The sequence below is a fragment of the Tamandua tetradactyla genome, chromosome 3, assembly GCF_023851605.1.
Source record: "Tamandua tetradactyla isolate mTamTet1 chromosome 3, mTamTet1.pri, whole genome shotgun sequence".
Classification (NCBI taxonomy): domain Eukaryota; kingdom Metazoa; phylum Chordata; class Mammalia; order Pilosa; family Myrmecophagidae; genus Tamandua; species Tamandua tetradactyla.
In genome coordinates, this window is record NC_135329.1 from 170,281,722 (window position 1) to 170,304,424 (window position 22,703).

A 22,703-nucleotide genomic window follows, 5' to 3' on the forward strand; every position below is an offset into this window, starting at 1 on the left:
CAGAATAAGAATTAAAACAAAAATAGAAAGAAAAAAAAACAAAAAAAACAAAAACAAAAAACCTATACCTCACATGCAGCTTCATTCAGTGTTTTAACATAATTGCATTACAATTGGGTAGTATTGTGCTGTCCATTTCTGAGTTTTTATATCCAGTCCCGTTGTACAGTCTGTATCCCTTCATCTCCAATTATCCCTTCTCTTTTTTTTTTTTTTTAATTAACGGAAAAAAAGAAATTAACCCAACATTTAGAGATCATACCATTCTACACATGCAATCATTAATTCTTAACATCATCACATAGATGCACGATCATCATTTCTTAGTACATTTGCATTGGTTTAGAAGAACTAGCAACATAACCGAAAAAGATATAGAATGTTAATATAGAGAAAAAAATAAAAGTAATAATAGTAAAATCAAAACAAAACAACACAAAACAAAACAAAAACCTATAGCTCAGATGCAGCTTCATTCAGTGTTTTAACATGATTACTTTACAATTAGGTATTATTGTGCTGTCCATTTTTGAGTTTTTGTATCTAGTCCTGTTGCACAGTCTGTATCCCTTCAGCTTCAATTACCATATATAATCTTTGACATAACTGGAGATTCACACAGAAGCAGAGCAAAGCATCTTGATCAATATAAAATACAAGGATTATAGAAAGTAAAGCACTCTTCACTGATGATGTCTCGTTTTATAGAGAAGAATGTGGTGGAATGACATTAAGTTCTAGAGTTGGTTTTAGGCAAAAACACACATTCCTAAAATTATACTATATTGGAAATGGATAGATTTCTCAATGAATACTTCTCAGTGAGACCAACGTGTCCAGGTTTTCCATCAGTACTGGAGCAGATCATTGGTTCTTTGGCTGAGTGACAGATGAAGTGGTTAACACGCTACCTGAGGCCATATTAAATGAAAAATGCTTTCCACATATTTGAATATTAGAAGTACTTGCAATGGGATAAGATGCTCTCACTGAGAGTCATAGGCAATCCAGACACTACAGTAGACTGAAAGTTTTCATCTCATAACTTCTTAGAGGCAGACATAAGCTCAATGAGTGGAATGGCAGGCAGAAATGCCTGGACCAAACACATATTACTGACTCTTTTCTTTCTCTCTTTTTAAAGTACATAAATGGTGGAATTTATATGGCTGAAATAAACATTTAATAAAGTTCTACTATATCACCACACGAAAGAGAGATTCTTTCATCAAAAACATTACAGTCTTCATCGCTATATGAGCCAGGCAACACATATTCATTGCATACTACTGTGTGTCAAGCAGTAGAAAAGGAATAACTTTATGGGCACTATTTCCTTGAACCATTAGAGGGAATATGACATTCATGAAATTGACTGGACAATCAATGATCTATCCTGGAACTCTATTCCTCTCATCTAGAGCTCTGGGGGCCGTCAGGCTTTAGGTAGTACTTGATGGATTCTGTTATGGACTTAATTCTAAGATAGCCCAAGGTAAGTCCAGAAGAAACCAGAGGCCCTAGGAATCATTTCATTTTAATAAACATTTACTGTCTTTACTTTGCCTAGTACTGTGCTAGTTATTGAGGATAAAAGATGAATGAGAGGAGGATAGTCAACATTGCTCCAGTTTTTCCAGGGCCCCTCAAATGTGTCACACCCAGGCCAAAGCATGAATTGCCAGTGTGAGTCCCTCTAGAGATTTCTGCCCTTTGGCACAGCAAGCACAGCAATGGGCAATGTTTGAAGAGGTGGCTGCTCCTCAGTCTGACTCTCTGGGTCCCTCAGTGACTACAAGGATCAGAGAACCCTGACGATTGAATGCAGAATAAGAAACAAACTTTTTTTTTTTTTTTTTAGCTTTTTGTTAGCTACTGAGATTTGTGGGTCATTGTTCCTGGAGCATAACCTAAACTATTCCAATGAATTCATCTTCATTCTATACTTTTTTTGACTTGAGTTTAGGACACTTGTTTTTTATCAAAACAAATAAACCAAAAAAAAAAAAAAGGAAAGAAAATAAAAAAGGAAAAGGAAGTACACACTGAACCATCTTCAACTATTAGTTCCTTAATACACCAGAGTATGAACTGTTTGGGGGTCATTTTCCACCTGACTGCCTAAAGGAGAGAACATTGTGATGGTTGTGAGTATCTGTGAGGTTCAGAGTAGAGTGCTGCAAAACAGGCCTAAGTAGGAGAGGGGGCTGTGGGGGTCTGGGCAATGAGAGAGCATGTGAGAATAAGGAAGTGATATCATGAAAGCAGAGAAGGAGGTTAGTAAAAGGAGCTGTAGGTCGTCAGTGACAAATTTTAGCTAACTAGGAGTTTAACCTGTGGCTGCCTCTGTGTTGGAGGTTTATGTACACTCAGCTAGGTGGATGTTTTCTGTATTTGGCTCTATGTTGCTGATACAGTTTTACATAAGCCATTTCAAGTTTAGAAGCCTGCGGCCATGTTAACTTGCAGGCAATGATAATGAGCTTTCAAGTCTTGCTCCTAATACATTTCTTTAGGGACAAATTATTGTGGAATAAATCATCACATTAACTGTTATTCTAAGTAGATATATCCTCTTGTTCCCTATCACTTCTCCCTTCCCCTATTAAAATAGGTAAATAGGCCACATCCTGATTCTTTATCTAGAGCACCAGAAATGCTCACTGCTCTGCGAACGATAAGAAGTAGATCTTCATTAAGGGAAGAGGTAGGTGCCAATTAGGTTAAGGAACCTGTACCAGCCTCAGGCTTGAACTCTTAACTAATTCCCTTGGGTTGGACAGTTCTTAAAGCACAGCATAATATTGGTCTTGTAATTAATTATGTCCTTTCATCTTTCTTCCTCTCAACTCAATGAGACATGTAGCAGAGTGCCAGTTTGACCGACCTTTGCAAAGAAGCATCTACCAAAGTGAATTATGTGTAAGGAAGATTTCTCTCATTAGTAACTGCTAAACAACTTTTAGAACCATAGCCTTTCAAGTCTGAAAAACATGCACACAACTTGTAGGGTATATATAAAGCACTTAATGCAAACAGGAACATCCCACAAGATTGCTACATATTTATAAAGAAGCTATTTTTGAATATATATATTTATTTCAGAAAGGATATTTATATTCTATTTCATACTGAACTACAATGAAGATTCTAGTCACATCTCTGTCACTCATGGGCACAGACAAAGAAAATCACCTAATCTCTACCTGTCTCCATTTTCTCGACTGTAAGACAGGAAAATAATAACTGCCCTGCTCTCTTCATGGGTCTGAGAGATTCTAATTCAATGGATCAAAGGATGTGAATGTGCTTTAAAGAGGTAAAAATCACTATAAAAATACAGTGTAGAAGTAAGTAGATGAATATTTAAGGCTATGATGTTATAAAAGATGAATGGTAGTAGTAAAATTATTTTTTACTTTTAGTCTTTGAAGCTGTTGGGCCAGCATTCCACTTCTTATTAATTGAAGGGTCTTATAACATTTCATTAAATTATGTGTTAAGCCATCTGCTAAACCCTGAGGATAGAGAATGAGCGATGCCTGGCCCTTCAAATAGATGGAGAGGGAAAATTATAAAAAGAGGCGAGGAGGAAGAGGTTCAATGGAGTTTATAAATAGAGTTGGGTAAAAAACGTCACAATGGCAGTGAAAATACTGAAACTGAGAGATAGAACCAGGAGAGCTAAAGGTGGGAGTGGTCCAGAGTTGAGAAACACTAAAAAGGGTGGATTAGATTTGATAGAGCTTGGTCTTTCTGGAAGGTGATGAGAATTTTAACGAAAACTTTTAAAAAACTGTGGGTTAAGGTAAGAGGCATCTTTGTCCTTCCTCTGGAGTTCAGTGGTTCTAACTGGACGAGGATACTTTTCCGTGTTTAGTTTAGTTTGACTAATGGGAAAAGATGTGGTAAATGGATCTGATCTTCTTAACCTAAAACAACAGTAGATTAGGGAAGGGAACATGGCACCAATTCCATAACACGTTCTCACAATAACATACAGAATGATTTCACCTAGGAAGCTGTTGCATGTGAATTCACAAGTATAATAAGGAGAACTGGCAACTGTTACAAGCAGACAAAACCCCTTTAAATGATCTCTAATGGAAGAAAAGTTTTGTTTTACTCTGACATAATATTAATTGTTCTTTTTAAATTTTTCCTTCTCTATCCCATAACTTCCTTTCCCAAGTCTCCCTCTCTTGGTTGCTTCTCATTTCCCTAGTAAGAAATAAACATTTGATTGTTGAGTAAATGAAAAATGAATTTCTTTAGTGGAATTTCATGAAATTAACAACTGTTAGAGTTTAAGTGTGTTTTGTTTGGTTAAGCATTTGGGATGTCAGAAGTGAAAAATATCGAGAGGAGTTAAAGGTAATGTTACTACCATTTGATGGTGGAACATGGAAATCACATGTAAAAAGCTCAGATCTTATCAATGCAAATAATAATTAATCCTTGCTTTTGGTTTGGTTTTCTTTCCCCAGGTTTTTCTTAATGTCATGGTGACCATATGTTCTGGATGACCTGGTCCAGCTCCAATGTCACCTGGTTCTGTTCTTGTCAATGATGCAATCAAGTACATCACTAAATAAAACCTCTTTTCCAAATTTCAGAAATCCTTATTCCTGGGTATTCTGAACTAGACTTGGAAGATATCACCATGGACTCAATAGCAAATTTTTCTCTCAAATACATCAGGGAGCAGATGTGTGATCACTTCCATTTGCTATTTGCTAAATGAAATTTATTATAAACAAAATCAAGAAACATCTGCTGGTATATGGAAATTTCTGTCCTGCACAGTCTGTCTTCACAATATTTTTGATGAAAAAGGATTTTACAATGTTTTCAAGTACCTAAAGAGTAAAATGGAGGGAAAGATGTTAACTTCTTAGCAAAAGTAACCGCAACTATCAATTCAGCTATTATATTATTCAGTCATACCTAGGAAATATATTTATGTATGACAACAATTAGGAAAGCATAGTTATACTAATTACAAAAGACCTAGTTCTAAAAACTAAATATTGAGTTAAAAGGAAAATGATTTATCAGAAAATTTTGCATGAAATTTTATTACTACCAGCAGAGGGCAGTAAAATATATATATAATATAATATAATATAATATAATATAATATAATATAATATAATATAATATAATATAATATAATATAATATAATATAATATAATATAATATAATATAATATAATATAATATAATATAATATAATATAATATAATATAATATAATATAATATAATATAATATAATATAATATAATATAATATAATATAATATAATATAATATAATATAATATAATATAATATATATATTAAAGTGACCACAATGCAAAAAAAAAACAAAAATAATCAAATTTAAAATTTTATTCTCAAGTTCTTCTTTAGAGTTATAACCACCATATGTCTTAATTTTGTTATTTTCAATGATGATTCTAAATATGATTAGATAAATTACTGTTATATGAAACCCATATTCACGAACATCTTTCAACATAAACTGAGATCTTCAAATCAAAAAAACAGAACTAGGAAAGTAATACCCTTTACAAAAAATTGTCTGGCTTATTCCCCTAAATATCTATCTTCAGACCACTAGCTAGAAAAATCAAAATACTTTAATTTCTGCCATATATAAATCAGGGAAATAAGCTTTCCTAAACCTTATAGAAATGCAAAGGTACACAGAATGGATTATCATTTTAGTCAGTGATGATTGTAGTTCAGGCAGGAGGAAGGAAAAAAAATTAGGAATTTAGAAAGAATACTTTAAAATTGAGATGGCTGTTCAGCCACGAAGCTTTAAAATCATGCCCAAGTAAAGAAAAAAAAGGGAAAACAACAAGCAATAGCAACATGAAAAAGCAAGTCAAAGAACCTATAATCAGTCCAGTATTTTCACACTATTAAAACAAGTTGGTTGTCAAAGGTCCCGATGAGTTGTAGTTGTGACAAAGTTGGTGAGGTCATCTAATGCAATGTCTCATTATACCAAAAGTTCCAAAGTCCAGGCCACAGACCAATGGCATTAGAATCACTGAAGGGAGTGTTTTAAAATTTTTTTAAAAAGAGAACTCCTAGAACCCACCTCCACCAACTAGAATCTCTAAGGTTTGGGAATCAAGAACATGCATTTATTTTTAAAAGCCTACCGAGTTTAAAAACCACTCCTATACCACAACCCCAGTATCTGTTAATCTACTCTTTACTTGAAACACTGTAGTGATGAGGGCACATGCACCAGAGAAGCCACCCATCTAAAGAATTTATAGAGATATCACTTTGCTAGTATGAAATTGAGCATAGCAGGAGTATTAACACGATAGAAACTGGCAAATGCAAATCACGGCTTAATTTATTGTTTTATGGACAGTCTAGACCAGGGATGGGCAAACTCAAGGTCCATGGTCAGGCTGCCTGTGTGTGTACACTGATACATGGGAACACAGCCACGCCCATTTGTTTTACATACTGTCCATGGCCCACAAAGTCTAAAATATTTACCTTCTGGTCCTTTACAGAAAAAGTTTGCTGCCCCCTGGTCTAGATTTAAAGTGATGGAGAAAATGCTCATAATACAGATTAAATTTCAAAATCTGCTGTAACATTGTGAATAGTACAAAAAACTTAAGGAAAAAATCAGTCCAACATTAAAAAACTATTATCTGGCTCTGCAAAGAAGCCGCTGACCTCACTGATAAAAGAGTTAAGTTCTGAAGTATTTTCTAATATTAACAAAAACATTCATGTTAGAACTACACTTGTTCATCAGTCACAACCTTGCTGTAACTAAGGTTTTTGCTTTACTCTTCTGATACAAGAGTAAAGCAAAAACCAACAAAAGCACAGTATGCATGTTTTATTATTATTTTAAAATTGTATCCTACACATCCTTATATCAGTAAAGTTTATAATAAATATATGTGTGATACACACACATTTGCACACACTCAAACACATTTTTTTCCCTGGAGAAGAATTTAGATATTTACCAGTAAACCACTAAACACCACCATCCAACCAGTTGCCCCTTCTTAAAGCCTTGTTTTCTCTCTATTTTTTTCATGGGCAGGCTCCGGGAACCATTTTTTCTCTTACCCTCACCTTTTTGTTTCAGCTTTTCCTCCAAAATATAACCCATATCATCCAATTGTTAGCACATGTCTTGCTACTGTGCTAGTCCAATTCACTGCCATCTCTCACCACAAGACTTGTCTGAGTCCAAGTTTGCCCTCTAAATTCCATTTTCTACACAGTAGCTAGAAGGAACTTTAAAATTTTTAATTACTCCTATACAGGAAACCCGAGAATGGCTTTCCTCTCTATTCAGAATAAACCCAAACTCCTTGCCTAGTCATATAAGTCCTACAACATCCTGCCTTGCCTACCTCTCTGACCTTATTATATACCAGGCCAAACTCATTACTGTCCTCAAGTCTTTACTATTCCTTTGCAAGGAAGGTTCTGCTCCCAGAGCTTTTCCTCACAGACATTTTACAACAATTAGCCCCTCAGAGGGGCCTTCCCAGACCACCCAATTTAAAGGATCTAAAGCAGTGACCCTTGTACCTTGCCTGCCCCAAAGTCAGAGTCTACAGTTGTATTGCTGCAGTTTCTACATGCCATGTTTCACTATCTGAATTCTCTTTTCTTGTGGGGGGGGGGGGGTTGGGGTGGTTCACAAGTTTACTATCTACATTATACTCTAAACTGCATGCTCACTGAGAGAGGGACCCTGACTGTCTTGCTCACCACTCTGTGTCCAATGTCTAGAAGGTATGTGGCAAATCGTGACCATTTAATAAATATTGGTTGAGTGAATATATGGACAGACAAACAAAAGCAAACTTATGCTGACTCCAACTCCACAGTTCTTCCTACACAGCATTTTCTCTTCTTCAGTGGACAATTCCAATCGTTAGCCCATTCTTCCTTGTACAAAAGTCTGTCACCTCCTAGAATTGTCCCAGAGATGAGTTTGGTTCATGTAATCTGGCTTCTACCTACCTCTCAAGGTCCAAATAAGAATTTCACTAGTGTCCTATGCTCTCAACACAAAAACAGCACCAAACTGCTGAACTTCTTGCCCAGTTTCAGTACTTCTGTAGCAGTTATCAAGACTGAAGCTTCCTGAATTTCTTCCTTTGCAAATGTTGCTTCTTTAATCTACAGTGCTCTTGCATGTCTTGTTTCAGGGTGCGCTCCTACTGAGCCTTTAAATCCCAGATTAAATGCAAACCCATCTTGACTCCTTTCATGCTCCATCCACATGGAATTAATCACTCCATTTCAGCAGGATGTCTTCTAGAGTCTCCCATTATTGTACTGATTACTCACATCATTGCATTAAAATGTGTTTTCAAGGCAGGGATTCCCTAACTTCGCACAGTGCCTAGGATGTGATACGGAATCAACAAATGGTTGCTAGATTGAATGTATGGGAAGTCTAACTCCTCTGATATCAGATTCAGCATGATATCTGAAGATGGCAAGCACTTCCCCCAGAGCCTTCTCTGTTCCAAGATAAATATAAACCAGAAGATAAAAATGAGTAAAGGCAGAAAGATGCTTCTACTTATAAAGCAAAGTTAATGAAGTAAGAAAGAAATATATGAAGGTATATAAATATGCACAGACTAACAACCTCACTGACAACTCCCAGTGTAAGGATTATGCTCTTACTTTTCCTTTTAGCCTTTCCTAATGTGCATAATTTGTTTTGTCAAACTCATTATGTTCTTCTCCAATTCCTTTAACAAGTCCTTCTTTCTCATTTCCTATTACTATTTGTAAATTATATATTTATTATTTATGTATTATTATGTATGTATTATTATTAACAATTCAAGTCTTCTTCCATTTTTATTCCATTTACCCACCAAATTTTCCCAGCTTTCTGCTATGATTTCTCTCACTCAAGATTCTTCTTCTTTATTTCTTTATCTTCTAATTCAGACTCTTATCAATTTATGCCTGATGAATGGATTATTTATTTATGGCTAGACATTTACGTCAGTGTTTCCCTCATGTTAAATCACTCCATGTGCAGCTAAGAGAACTTCCTCTGATTACTATCTTCAGTAAGCCACACCCTCAGCCCTCAGAGGCCTGCAGAGCAATCTCCCTTTGCTCTCACCATATTATGTACAAACACCTTATCAAAACATGCAAAGTTCTTTCTTTGCAGCTCCCTTGCAACTTCAGAGCTCATTAACTCCCACTTTAGCACTGCTAATACAAGATGAACTCCTTTGTCAAACAAACGCTCTAAAAAAGCTTCTTGACTCTTATTTCTCCCTCACCCCAAACAACCAACTCTTTACCAAATCCTATTGATTCTATCTTGAAAATATACCCTGAATTGATGTATTTTTCTCCAATTCCATGCCAATATCAAGCTTCCAGCTATCATCAATTTTTTTCATGGACCACTCAGTCTTCTTTCTCCTCATTCTGCTTTTACTCTTGAACCCTCAAATTGGAATCTGTTACTCTCCAAGCATGCTAGCTTCCCACTGCTCTCAGAACAAAATTCAAGCTACCTGCCATGTCTTTTAGCAGGCCATGGGTTCCGGATTCAGCCAAGTTTCCCACCTAGTACCAAACCATTCATTATCAATTTCTATCACTACACAACAACTGCTCTGCTCTCTTTTCTGAGCTTTGTGGGTTCCTGTATTTGCTGTTTCAATTGCTTAAAATAAGCTTCCCCTAGCTCTTTCCACAGCCGACAACTTCTAGCCTTTCAAGCCTTCAGCTCAAAACTCTATCTTCAGAAAGGCATTCTGTGACAATCTTTCTAAAGTCATGCTGCTTCTCTGTCTACCAACAGGGCAAAATCTTTATCTTACTCTTCACTGTATCCACAGCACCTGTCTTCGGTAATACGATTTGGGGGAATGAAATCACTGATTATGCATATAGGACATGTTTTCCAACTCCTATTTTTACTCATGCATATCCCCACCTTGAAGGGTCTCCTGGTTTATTTTTGCCAATGAATGACCATTACTTATTATTTTATGATACAACTTAAGACCCACACCCTTATTTTTTCCTTCACAAGAATTTTGGTTTAATTTAAAAAATATTTTCCACCCTCCTCTTTTTGTCTAAAAATGTTTTCGACAGATACACTGCATGACCAGAAAACAAGGTGTACCAAACTTTTCACCATTACCCCACGGACTTCATACACTCCACTGCCTCCAGGAAGTTAACAGTTACTGAACAAAGAAAACTTTCTATTCCAGGTTGTCATTGCAAAATAAACGCGGGAAGAGGACATGCAAGCAGAGTTAGAGAAACTGGTTGCCATGAGAATTTAGTTGGGTTTGGGAATGGGATGGAGAGTGTCTTGGCGAAGATGAAGAAAGGTGTAGACATTTTGTTAAAAGTTAGGGACGGAAGAAATGAAAGGAACTAGGTAAAGGAGACAGTCAAAATGACTTCTCTCTAATTAGAACAATGACTAAGAATAAAGCTTCTTATAGTCTTCCGGTTAATGAACAATTCAATTTATTTTAACTGATATTAACAGTTTTTGGCTGTTAATAGGGTGGAGTTTCAAAAAGTAGACATTATTAAAAGGAGGGAAATGTAAAGCTATTTCAACCTAAAGATGCCACCAGACCCCCTCACACTTCCAAATCCCAATCTCCCATACACATTTCATTTATCTTTAGGACTTTTCCCTATTCACTGATTTATTTTTCAGAATACCTCAGTGTATACATTTTCTTTTCTTTCTGTCTTTCAGAGAGTCGATCGTAGTCTCAAAGCCCAATCCACCTGCTGCCTGCTGTCAGGGTTAGATAGTTAGGTGTATTTCCATAGGCAATAAAATGTGGTTGTTAAGAACACAGACCCTGGAGTTGGTATCCCTGGGATTTCAATCCCAGTGACAGAACTTGGCAGCCGTATAACTTTGGGAATGCTTCCTAACCTCTCTATTTCTCAGTTTCTTCATTGGGAAAACAGTAGGTTTTATTCTAACACATAGGTTTGTTTGGACTGAATGAGTTAATAAATACATAGTACTTACCCAGAGCTTAGAATTTACCAAGTACTTAATAGTCTTTAGCTATTATCATTCTTCTTAAAGTTTTGCAATTTTCATTCTTACTATTATTACAAAAAGGAAGATAACTTTCTGTGGCCTGTTTCTTTTTCCAGTGCAGACTTTCAGAGCTGGTACTCACAGGGTTAGAATGCAGCACAGTGAAGAACTCTGGGCTGATAAGGAACTTCACGGGAGGAGACTGTAACAGCAGTGTGAGCCTCGATCTGGAGGTAGAGTGGGGCAGGACGTTCTCCCGTCGGAAATCTGCACGGGACAGACCACAGAAGCATTCAGAGAAATCTCTCCACGGGGTGGAAAAATATCTATTCACTGCAATCTATAAAATTCTAAAACAACCAAAGAATACCTACGTCACTTACTATTATTTGAATCATCAAAATATTTTTTTTCTAAAAACTCATACATAAAACCTGACTGCTCTTAATTAGATTAGGTGGAAACGAATACTATTTTTAGTCACTATTAATGTTTTAATGCATTCTTATTCATTTATTTTTTAATGATCAGTTTCTTTTGTCCATCAACCCTGGGTCCAGAGATTATGGTCATTTACATTCTATTTGGCTCTGTGATGGCTTTTCTTAGTGCTAATAAAAACTAAGAATTAGAAGACGTCTCTTGAATTCTGCTTTTTGAGTTGGATTAACCAGGCCTTACTGAGAGCAAAAGATTTCTCAAATAAAAGCCTAAGTTTCTTAAAAATCCTTACTTGTTTCCTCGCTACTTTTGTGAGGTTAAAAACAAACAAACAAACAAACACAAGCAAACAAACCCAATCCATGGCTCTTACCTGTACTGGCTTGGTGAAAATCGGCATCCTCTCCCGCCCCATCAAGAGCATTCGTATTTTCCTCAGGCCTCTCATTAGTCATAGTTCTACGGATACTCTGATATCTAAAATCATGATCCTGGAGTTACATTACAGCAGACTCTTAAAAAGTGCTCCCCCAGAGCCCAGAAGTTTTTACTTTCTTCTCAGACTCAACATTTCCTCCCTAGCTTTCTGGGTCATCTGATGTCAAGGTAAATAATGGACTGCCTTAAATATCCACTGTCCACTGTTTGTGGAACATTTTCCTGATAAATAAACACAACTTAAAAAAAATTGTAGCTCTTAACCAAAGAAAACTAAATTCCTATATTGGTGTAGGAAAGGGCAACTTTATGTTTCATAGCAATTAGTTCTTAAATCAGAATGGCAGATTTTAAAAAAAGAAGCACAGGTTGATAATAAAGATACACCACAAACGAAGATGGCAGAGATTTAAAAGGTTATTTGGCTTTAAATTATAAATGCATATGTTCTCTTTTACTACAATCAATGCCTTCAGTTGGTTAAAGGAGTCATCATTCCATTCTGTCTCTCTAGTTTCCAAACAAGGTGTGTCCATCTGAGTGTGTGTGTGTGTGTGTGTGTATGTACGTGTTTTAACAACAGAAGCCCAATGAAGTCTGTGAATCAAAAGAGGTAACTGCCACACCTTAATGATAGGACACCCGCAGATGAAAAAGACAACCATACCTTCGACTTTACATTATATAAAAATTAGCCCAACCACAAAATAGAATACTAAAAGCAAAAATGCCCATCCTCACCGACGGTTCAGCTGCTCCATTTGCTGGATGGAATTAGATCTCTGAAGCATCTGTGGGGCCGGGGGAGCAGTGGGCCGCTGCCACGTTGTGGTTCTGTTGACATGATCCACGTAGAAGACCCTCCCGTGGCTGTCGATGCGCGCCTCCCAGTCTGCACAGCAGGCAGGCGACAGAAGAGGAGCTGACGCTACTTACATGCTTCATCAGGTTCCGCATATGTTTATTCTCTCTGACATGTTACAAGCTAGGGCTAATCACAGAGATCTCACTGCGTAATCCTGTGCTTCCCCCCAATCCACCCCAGAATCTTCTGTGAACAGTTTTTAGGCATATTCTGTATATGCAACAGCCCCTTAAAGAATCTCTGACATAATGAATGCTTCCAAACCCACCCACAATGCTCTTTCTGCGTAAATGAGCTTTTAAAAGACACAAGCAGTTGACATCATAATACTTTAATAGATACTTATGTCAAAATTGGCATTGATGTTAGTTTTCACCAAAAGTTCGACTTTTCTCTGTGTTTTTTTTCCTAGATTAGATGGAAGGATCAAAGCCGGCAACTTTTACAAGCATATTTACAAATAATATTGGTAAATTTAATCTTCAGTGGAGAAATAAGCCTAACCCAGTGATCATATATTATCATTACCTTACAAGCTTCCACTTGCACTTTTCCAAAGATGAATAAATTTTCAGAGCAAGGAAAATTACTTGCCTCTAATAATAAATAAGTTTTTAAAAATATTATTTAATTTTAGCTTTAAGCACTCACATTGATAGAGTGCACTAATCTTCATAAAAAAATATACAAATACATGTTCACTAAAGGCAGAAAGCAGACTGGTCTTCAGAGCCAGACATCCCATCTCTGTGACTGTCTGAAAGGCCATTCCCCTATTAAAACACACAGAGTATGAATGGATTTTTTTTTTTTCAAAAGGTAAAATATTGAAACATTGCAGCCGGAAAAGGTAATTGATAACAGGAAATAAATGAAAACAGCAGAGATCTATTCTTTAACCAGGAAAGCTCTTTGTATCTCTTTCTCTGTACATTTTGTTTAGAAATTAATGAACACCTTTCTCCTGAGCAGCTCAGTTATCTTCAAAACTCCTCATGTCATTCCATGACTTATCAAGAGACATCATGGAGTAATTCTAGAGACCAGAAGGAAGGTATATTTTCACCTGACCACCTAGGACATTTGCTGCAGCAGTGAAGGGAGCAAGTATCCCAACAAGGTCCTCAGGCTTGGAAATGCCTGCACAGTAGATACAAGCCTGCATCAGACCGTCACTGAGAGTTGGCCAACTGGCAATGGAAAGGGGTCTTTTTGTTGACCTCAGTTGACATTTATGACAAGTGGCAAAAGAAAGAGAAATCGGGCAGTACAAAACAAACACACAGACAACAAATAACTGAATGCACTCTAAGGCAACATAAACTCACAGTGAACCAGGTTGCACATCTGAATTCAATGGGAACAGCCACAATCCCATAAACAGGATATCTCTGAAAGATCTCGGGCTTAGACTGAGATTTGCTGACAAATAGCAAGTTTATTAAAACATCTTCAGAAACCACTGTCTCTAATCTTTGACCTATTCTATTGTTTTGTTCTGCTCTATGTACATGTCTCCATTATCCCTCTCTGTATCCTCCATTCTTCAGATACATCCATCTCCTTCCTTTCTCTTTCTCATAAGAGCTACGTTAATTCAAGCATAGCTGTATGTCAAATCAAATGTGCATGAAAACAAGTGGCCATTCCTTCCCCTGCAAGAATGTTTGCAGTAGCTTAACAATTTTTAAGATGTAGAACAGGTCAATTAGGGATAAAAACAGAATAGCCACCAACTAAAGGAAGCAGAAAAAGTAGATGCTGCCAAGCTCCTAAGATAAGGTTATTACAAAACTTGGCTCTAAGTTTTCTGGCAGTTAAAGCAAAAGAGAAAACACATTATTGCATACTTTCCATTTTCTGACAAAATAAATTACATGAAAAATCTTCAAAGATGGAATTTTTTTCTGGAACTAACTAAATAAGAATTTACCACATGAAATGTGTATGTGGTCTGTATAAGGGCCATTTGGATAGCCAAATGGGAGGGAGGGGGCTCTCCAAATGTATTCACCATTGTGCCCTGTGTGTAATGAATGAACAAACAATGAAAATGACTTGAAAACCTAAAAAAAGAATGATTCTTGCAATCTTCTTCTACAAGGCCAGGAATAACCATAATTTGAAGTTCAATAAGGACATCCTATGTGCAGTCAAGAGCATAAGAAAACAAAGTCCCAAACTTTGCTTTCCAAGAATGTGGATGTTGGGTGTACATCAAGACTATCCTTAACAAACATCATATCTTCAAATTAAGATTGTTGCTGAGTTTATTGTGCATAAATCCTCATGGAAGGAAATTCTATTTTGCTGGTTTCAAGCAGATAGTTAGCAGCGGATTGGGAAAGGCTTTTAGGCTATTGGCTTTCTCAAGAACAAACACATCCACTCCTACTGAAGTTATCAATATGCTTTCATTCCATGCAAAGCCAGTACAGATGCCAGCAGGAAGGTGAGTCCTCTGCTTTATCTGCCAAATTACTTGACAGAGTGGAGAGGGAGAGTTCATTTGCCTTAACATCCCACAAGTCTTTACTTCATTCTTGATACAAGACAGCATATAAGAACACGTCTCAATAAAAAATTTCTTTTAAACAGGCAAGCTTAAAATCAGACATGAAGGGTTAGAAGATTGGGATCTTAACATTTACTTCCTTATCTTGCCACACAGTAAAATACATAATCAGTATATAAGGAGACTGAGGGTAATGCATTGGATATTGGGGTATCGGGGTACATGTGTGTGTGTAGTACACTAAACGGGGGTAGAAGGCCTCGTGCCTGGTCTTCTTTGTCACATCTTTGCTACATGACTTTGAACAAGTCACTACACTTCTAAGCACACTTTCCTCACCTAAAAAACTAGAGGCCAGAACTAAACATTTGCTAGGTCCCTCCCAGTTCTAAAATTCTGACTCTATAAAACACCACCCATTCACTGTATTATAAAGGAGGTTCAGCAAAGCCCAAGCAACACCTTGGGGACATCTTATTATAGAACAGAATTTCCAAACTAAACTCAAACTAATCAAATCTTATAGGGCCAGTGGTTATGAGGCACTGAGAGTCAGGTCTCTGGAACCCCCTAGAAACTCCACTTTAACTACAGCAGCTCCAATTTTATCTGTTTGGTATATCGAACCTCAGTATTCCAATTATAAGATTTCATTTGAAACATGGAATGATATATGAAAACTCATATGAAGAGTTCCATGGCAATAATAAAGTTTGAAAATTGTAATCTAGAGGAACATTTCAGGTGTGAGGTTCTGAAAATATATTATCAGACTCACTTTAAGGGTTAGTGCAAATGCAGATTCCTAGGGCATGCCTCAGGTCTTCTTATCTGAAGTTAGTACTTAGCCATCTACATTGTAAACGACCTTCCCAGGTGATGTCTGATGCACCAAAATTTGAAAAATATTGACATAAATTAATGAGAATTAAAAACAGCAGCTAATTTGCTAAACAAATCCATGGAGCTAATGCTAAATTTCTCAGAGGTCATGAAGTACTGGCTCACAAGGAACTAAACTGCAGCTTAAATCCCCAAACTGAAATTTAGAAGCAGGTAGACTCTTAGGAGCCCTAAAACTCAAATATAAACAGGCCCCTTAAACAGCCAGACATAAGGAGAAGTCAGAGAGTGAAAAAGCATGCAAAACTACCCCAAGTTCACTGTCACAGCACTGATTCCCTGGGCAAGGTAACAAAGACAGGTAAAGCAGGTAAGGTCTGAAAAATAACTATGTGTTTTGCTGGTGGTTTAGAGCCATATGACCCCAGAAAAGCATCCTTAAACTTAATCCATTCCTGTGAGGGTGTACCCATTAAGTAGGACCTTCTGATGAGGTTTGGTGCTTCAGTTAAGGTGTGGCCCAGGATAAGTCTGAATCCTATTACTGGAGTCCTTTATAAACAGAATGAAATCTGGACAGATAGAGAGAAAGCTATGGGAAGCAGAAGCTGAAATTCAACAGAATCTGGAATGGCCAGGAGAGGCCACTATGTGCACTGCCATGTGACAGAGGAACCAAGAACCAAGCATCACCCACAGCCATCCCCAGAACATTCGTCTTCAGGAAGAAAGCGCAGCTTTAATGACACTTTGATTTGGACTTTCTTTTATCCTCAAAACCATGAACTAAATCAACCCGCTGCAGGATATTTGCTTGAGTAGCCAAGAAAACTAAAACAGTACTTTACCAAAACAATGAGAAGATGAAATTATAATGAGCTAAAGGTACTTTTAAGGAAATAAATGTTTGGTGATATGCAGCAGTGGGTTGTTTTTTCTTATTTTAACACTCAGGGAGGTATGATTTCATTTGTGGATGAAGCGCAAACTTAAGTTAAACTAAACTCTGATTTTGGGAGTGAGGACAGTAGGTCACCTTCCCCCTTCAGGAGTGGGAAGTTAGTACTTGGAAGGGGGCCCACAGGAAACTTCTAGGTTGCTCGTGAAGTGACATGTGCTGGCCACAGGTGTGTTCAACAGGCTGCACATGCTCTTTTCCACATGCACATAATACTTGAATAAAAGTTAAAAATCCTAACTAGCAGCATAGTTTGTATCTTAATCTTTAATTTATTAGCAAGTAGCTCTTTCGGATAAAAAGTATAATTGGTTTCTCAGAACTAGACTTTAAGCATTAGAGAATGAGAGCCCCTAAACTTACACATAGTAGAAACTGTACATTATGATTAAATATTATTTGCCAATTCACTGCCTGCTTTTAGGCCTTCATTTTAAAAATGCTTTCATTAAGAAAGTGTGTAAACACAAAAAATGACAAATGTCCCCCTCTACTTTTCCAGACCTACCCACTGGAATCTACAACACAAGATAAACACTAGTCCTTACAATACAGCAATAACCCTGGGATCCTATCAGAGTCTACTAATCCAGATGGTTTTTCCTGAATCTATTCCTTTTCCTAGAAAAACTGCATTTTAGAGGCAAAAATACGTATACCACAATTCCACATTTACTCCAGTGCAGTAATAGGATAAGTTGCAATTATACTGGGGCTGGTAAGAGAAAAGCAAAGCCATTCAAATTAAATCAGAATGCTTATAAATAAAACAGGTTTTGAAAACAGGCTGTGCTAGCCATTCTTTTTCCATTTATCTCCATGTGAGAAGGCCAACATTTGTCATGCTGATGATGTTCTAGTGGGCTTCAGTCCAGAACAGCCTCCACCCCCCATGGCCATCAGTCACCTGAGAATAAGATACAGCACGTTCTTAAGAGAGTCAATGCATAGCCAAGTCCACACCACTAGGCTGGGAGGCTCTCAGCCTGTGCTGCCTCCAAGGGCTGGAGCTTTCCTATTTTCCAGGCATTATTAAGACATCCCTCCACCGGTGGTGGGAGTTATCATGGCTCACGAGGTCATGACACACTGTCCCTGCCCTAAAGCCAAGAGTAAAACATTGAGAACCAATTTGTGGATTATCACCACGGCTGTGCAGCCTCAGTACTCAGTCCAAGATGTGTTCCCCCATCTTGAGATAGGAAGAAGAAGCAAAGAAAAACAAAGGAAACTGTGCTTTTCATCAAAAGAGATCAAACAGATGTTCAAAAACTAAGTTATTACACCGGCATGTGGACTCCCATGTAATCAGCTGCGGGATCGAAGCTTAAGAGCCAAGGTCACAACTGAATCCCCTTAACTGAGGTTTTAAATGTTCAGAGAGAAGGATAACTTGGCTGGACACAGTTTCTCACTACATATCAGCATGCAAATATTTTATAGGTGAAATTAAGGGAAAGTAAAAATGACAACGATATAAACAAGAAAAAAGCAATAGAGGAATTCAGAATGGGTTTCATCAAAGTGCCACAAGTACAAAGTTTCAGGAGCTTTCCTGCAGGTGTGGGCTGCAGCCCGCCACTGGGCAGAGGGGGCGCAACTGAGGGACACAAATGATTTAAGGGAGCCAAACTCTCTGGATCACCTGAGGGTGGCTCATAGTCACTGCAGCTGCTTCTCTTCTCTTCTCAAGGGAGAGGATCCTGCCATGAGATGTATCCCAGAACGAGCAAGATGGGCACTTTTTAAGCCTTCCTGGGACTGACCTCAAAGCATCATAATATAACAAATGTCCAGTGAAACCCCAAACGATGCGACTCAAGGTGTGGCTTGTGCTATACATAGCCTGTCATTTTAGAGGCCACCTTTTTACTGCTAACTATGTGTTCAGAATTTACATTCGTATATCTACCACAGTCCCTTCCCTTCTACTCTCAGATCAGTTAAGACTAATACCTGAACGAAGAGAAGGAATGTGTGTCTCAACTTTTACTAGTATGGGATCTCAATCAAGTTACTTGATTTCTCTGGACTTCAGTTTCTTCATCCACAAAATCAAGGAAATCAGATTAGCTGATTTCTAGCCATCTGTATATAAACTACAGATATTATACCCTGTTGGACCTCCCTCAAAAAACTGTTACAAGAAGTAAAAATAAAAATAAAGGAAAGCATATTAAAGTTCTTTGTAAACTGTAAAGCACTATGCAAGTTTGAGGTATTATAATGAATAATGTTAAAAAATGCGACTGTTAGCCTTAAAATAATTCAGGTAATTTAAGAAATGGAACAGCCTACAGCCAGACATCCCTTACCTGAGCCTGTTGAAATAGCAGTGTGTGAAGGCAGAAGGCAAAAGGCACCTTGGAACGTAGAATGCCAGGGCTGTAAGTCAGAGACATGGCCAGAGGTGGTAGTGGAGTAGCCCAGTTAGGAAAGGAAGGCAGAGAACCGGATGGGGTAGAGATAACTAGCCAGGGCGGTCAAGTGATTAAACAGACTGTCTAAAGGATGAGACACAGGTGGGGACAGGGTGGGGGACAAAGCAGTGCGGGGACAGAGGGGACAGAGTTGAATAGCAATCAGATATGCTCAGACTGTAATAAGTAACCTATGCGTGCTAATATAAATCCCCAAATTTGTAAGTTGCTTGGTCCTACAACATAAACATCTATGTATTTGACCTTGTTTTTCCAGAAAACTCACTTTCGAGTTTTAAAAAATAAAAATTCTGGCTATGTTTATAAAAAATGTTACTTATTATGATTTAAATAACTTAGTAAAGAGACACATTTAGAATGTTTGGCTGGTCAATTCTTTGTTTTATCAGACTATTCTACCATTGCACCTACCTACCAAACTCCAGCAGTAATTCTCTTCAAAATACTGTTATAATAAAAGACACCTGCCTCCTATATTCCAAATGTCCCCTATGGGGCCAGCGCCCTCTCAACACCACTGAAAATCACTCCATAAGAGGGAACCCATACCTTTTAAGATTTTTTTTTCCTATTCATCAGTCACTCATTAAATTGGATATACCACTAAATTCCTCTTTTACTTTTAGATACATCAACTTATTAAAATGAACTGCCAATTGTTTGCTAAAAAACAAAACACAAAAAAACTTCCTAAAATGCATTCTAGCTGTGTAATGCAAATATCAGTGCTTAAACAAAAGTATTGAATTATCAAATATATAAGCAGGCAAATACCTAAGACATCTTTATTAAATACAATCTAGGACCAAAATTATGGTCCCACAAAAACAAAATAATTGGATGTGGCTAGGAAGCTGCCATTTATCAACGCACTCATGTAATGTTTATGCTTCTGGTCCAGAGCTCTGAAACTCTAATTACTTAGTATTATCCCACATACACATAGAGACAAAATTCTCCTGGAACTCGCTCCTGGTGGGCCAAATTCACTTTGCTCCAATTACAGCTTAAAAATCCCCGGGAATGTTTTTCTTTTTTTTTTTTTTGCCTCTAATCTCTTCTCTAAAGGTAAAAAAACAATAAGGAAGTGTTTTGTCTCATTTGCTTAAGATGACACAATGATAAATCTGTCTTCTTTTAAAAACACATTAAAATACACATTTCTCATGAGTAAAAGCCCTCAGTTCTCCAAATATATGAACAAGCAAAGCGTCTGCACACTACAGAATTTCAAAAGGATCAAGCCAATGTTTGACAAACTCCACCTGTGCCATTCAGCCTTCTTTTTGGTCAGCACTCAACAGAACTAACAGCCTTTAAAAAGCAAACCCCCTCTTTATGTCTCATCATTTAAAAAAGCACAGAGGGCCAAGCCCATCAGCCTCTTGCCATGATCATACATAAGATGGGTGAGTAGAGAGAGTGAATAAGAAGGGAAAGTGATGAGATGGATGGGCATATCCTCTAAGGTTTTCTTAAAAGCACTGTTGACCGAGTAACAAGCTGTCTAGTGGAACTTTAAAAATTCCCTTTATAATCGTTCATCAAAATGCTCTGATTTCACAAACAAACATTGTTTTAAATGCTTCTAGAAACTTAGAGTTTTAGGATGTGTCCAGATTGTGGTTGGCCATTGTACAGCTCACACCTCTGAATACAGGTTGCATAACGAGTTTTCAGCATCTCTATTCCTCAACCATTTCTCCTTTCAGTGATAAGCGTTTCTCGAAAGCGAAAGAAATGAAATCTTTCAAATTTCCAGATACCTGCCATGCTCCAAATGAGTGAAATTATTAATACTTCTCTGCATATCCAAGAAAAAAAATCAAAACCCTGTTTTTAATAATTTCAAAGGATCTAGGTGGATGACAAGTAGCATATTCCATAGAGTGAAGCTTTTCTAAAAGATTGTGCCAATTTGTGTTCAAACTGAAAAGTTATACTGTGGTTAGGCATGATTCTTTTTAAAAGTCTATTATCTACTTAACTGCCTAAAAGACCAGGATTTCCTTCTATGATCATCATACTTACCCCATGGACATTATAATGTTTTCTTCTTCCCCAGCTACCTTTCATGCAAAGGAGCAGCTCCAGATAGGTGAGCACTTTCCAGGCTACACCCTCGAGGTCAGATACCTGCCTTGCAGGGACACCCATGCATCCACCTTTTACATCATGCATCTGCCTGTCACCCTTGCCTCCCACCATGATCAAGGGGAGCCCTTAGTTAGCAGGTCCTCACTTGGTGGGAGAGCCTCGTCCACCCTCTGGTACCGGCTAACATCCTGGCGCACTGAAGGTAGCGATCGCAGTGGCTGATGGCCGTTGGCTTGAGAACCTAGGATTAAAGGGAAAAGTTATCTGGGTTTTGTTTCTCCCTTCAGTTCCAAAGCGGGCTATAAAATACATGTAGCATATATCCTGGGGCTAGTCTCTCTTTCGTCTCAAACAGGAGGGCCCAGGAACAAAAGAAAAGAAGAGGTTAGTCGCTTGGTCAGAAGAGGGCCTCCAAAAGGATAATCTAGGTAGAAAGATACATTACAGAATAAAGAAATCATTCCTATATCTGAGCCTATGTTATTTAGGCACATGAAATTGATCTTTGACTTTTTAATGCATCTATAATAAAACACTTTAAAGGACTCATTCTACCAAGCCACATTCACTGAGACAAAACACAAATTTGACATGTAAATTTGCATCCTCAGATACTAAAACAGCTTATTCTTCAAGTGTCAGAATGCACCACCTAATTTAATTAACATTTCTTATGCTACAGGGGCAAAACTATGACACTTATGCAAAGTACATATTTACCTTTTGTTTTGAAGGTTTATACAAAGAAGAGTGACTTAAAGTGTTCTTGAACACCTCTGCAGATTAATGCTGAAGCTGGCAGCCTGCTTTCATTTTGGATCCACAAGCACAGATCCCACTAGAGATTCATTATTTAAGGTTAAAGACTGCTACTTGACAGGCTACAGATACCTCTTATTTTACCAACAGAAGATCCACATAAGAAAGCGACAAATTTGGAGTCAGGCCTATCTGATACAAGTTGCGGTTGCCTTCTTCCTAGCTATGCCATTGATTAAGTCACTCAGACATCTCAGCTCTCAT

At 37.5% G+C, this 22,703-nt stretch overlaps 1 protein-coding gene across 5 annotated transcripts in view; it reads right to left on the reverse strand.

Annotated features, from left to right (window-relative positions):
• HECW2 (HECT, C2 and WW domain containing E3 ubiquitin protein ligase 2) overlaps positions 1–22,703 on the reverse strand; it is a 405,018-nt gene that overhangs the window by 89,583 nt on the left and 292,732 nt on the right. For all 5 annotated transcript variants that reach the window (XM_077154518.1, XM_077154517.1, XM_077154520.1 and 2 more), the window contains 4 exons: positions 21,826–21,921; positions 12,703–12,853; positions 11,897–12,000; positions 11,225–11,349 (listed from right to left, as the gene is read on the reverse strand). In XM_077154518.1, coding sequence (XP_077010633.1) covers positions 11,225–11,349; positions 11,897–12,000; positions 12,703–12,853; positions 21,826–21,921 — 476 coding nt within the window. The remainder of the gene's footprint in view (positions 1–11,224; positions 11,350–11,896; positions 12,001–12,702; positions 12,854–21,825; positions 21,922–22,703) is intronic.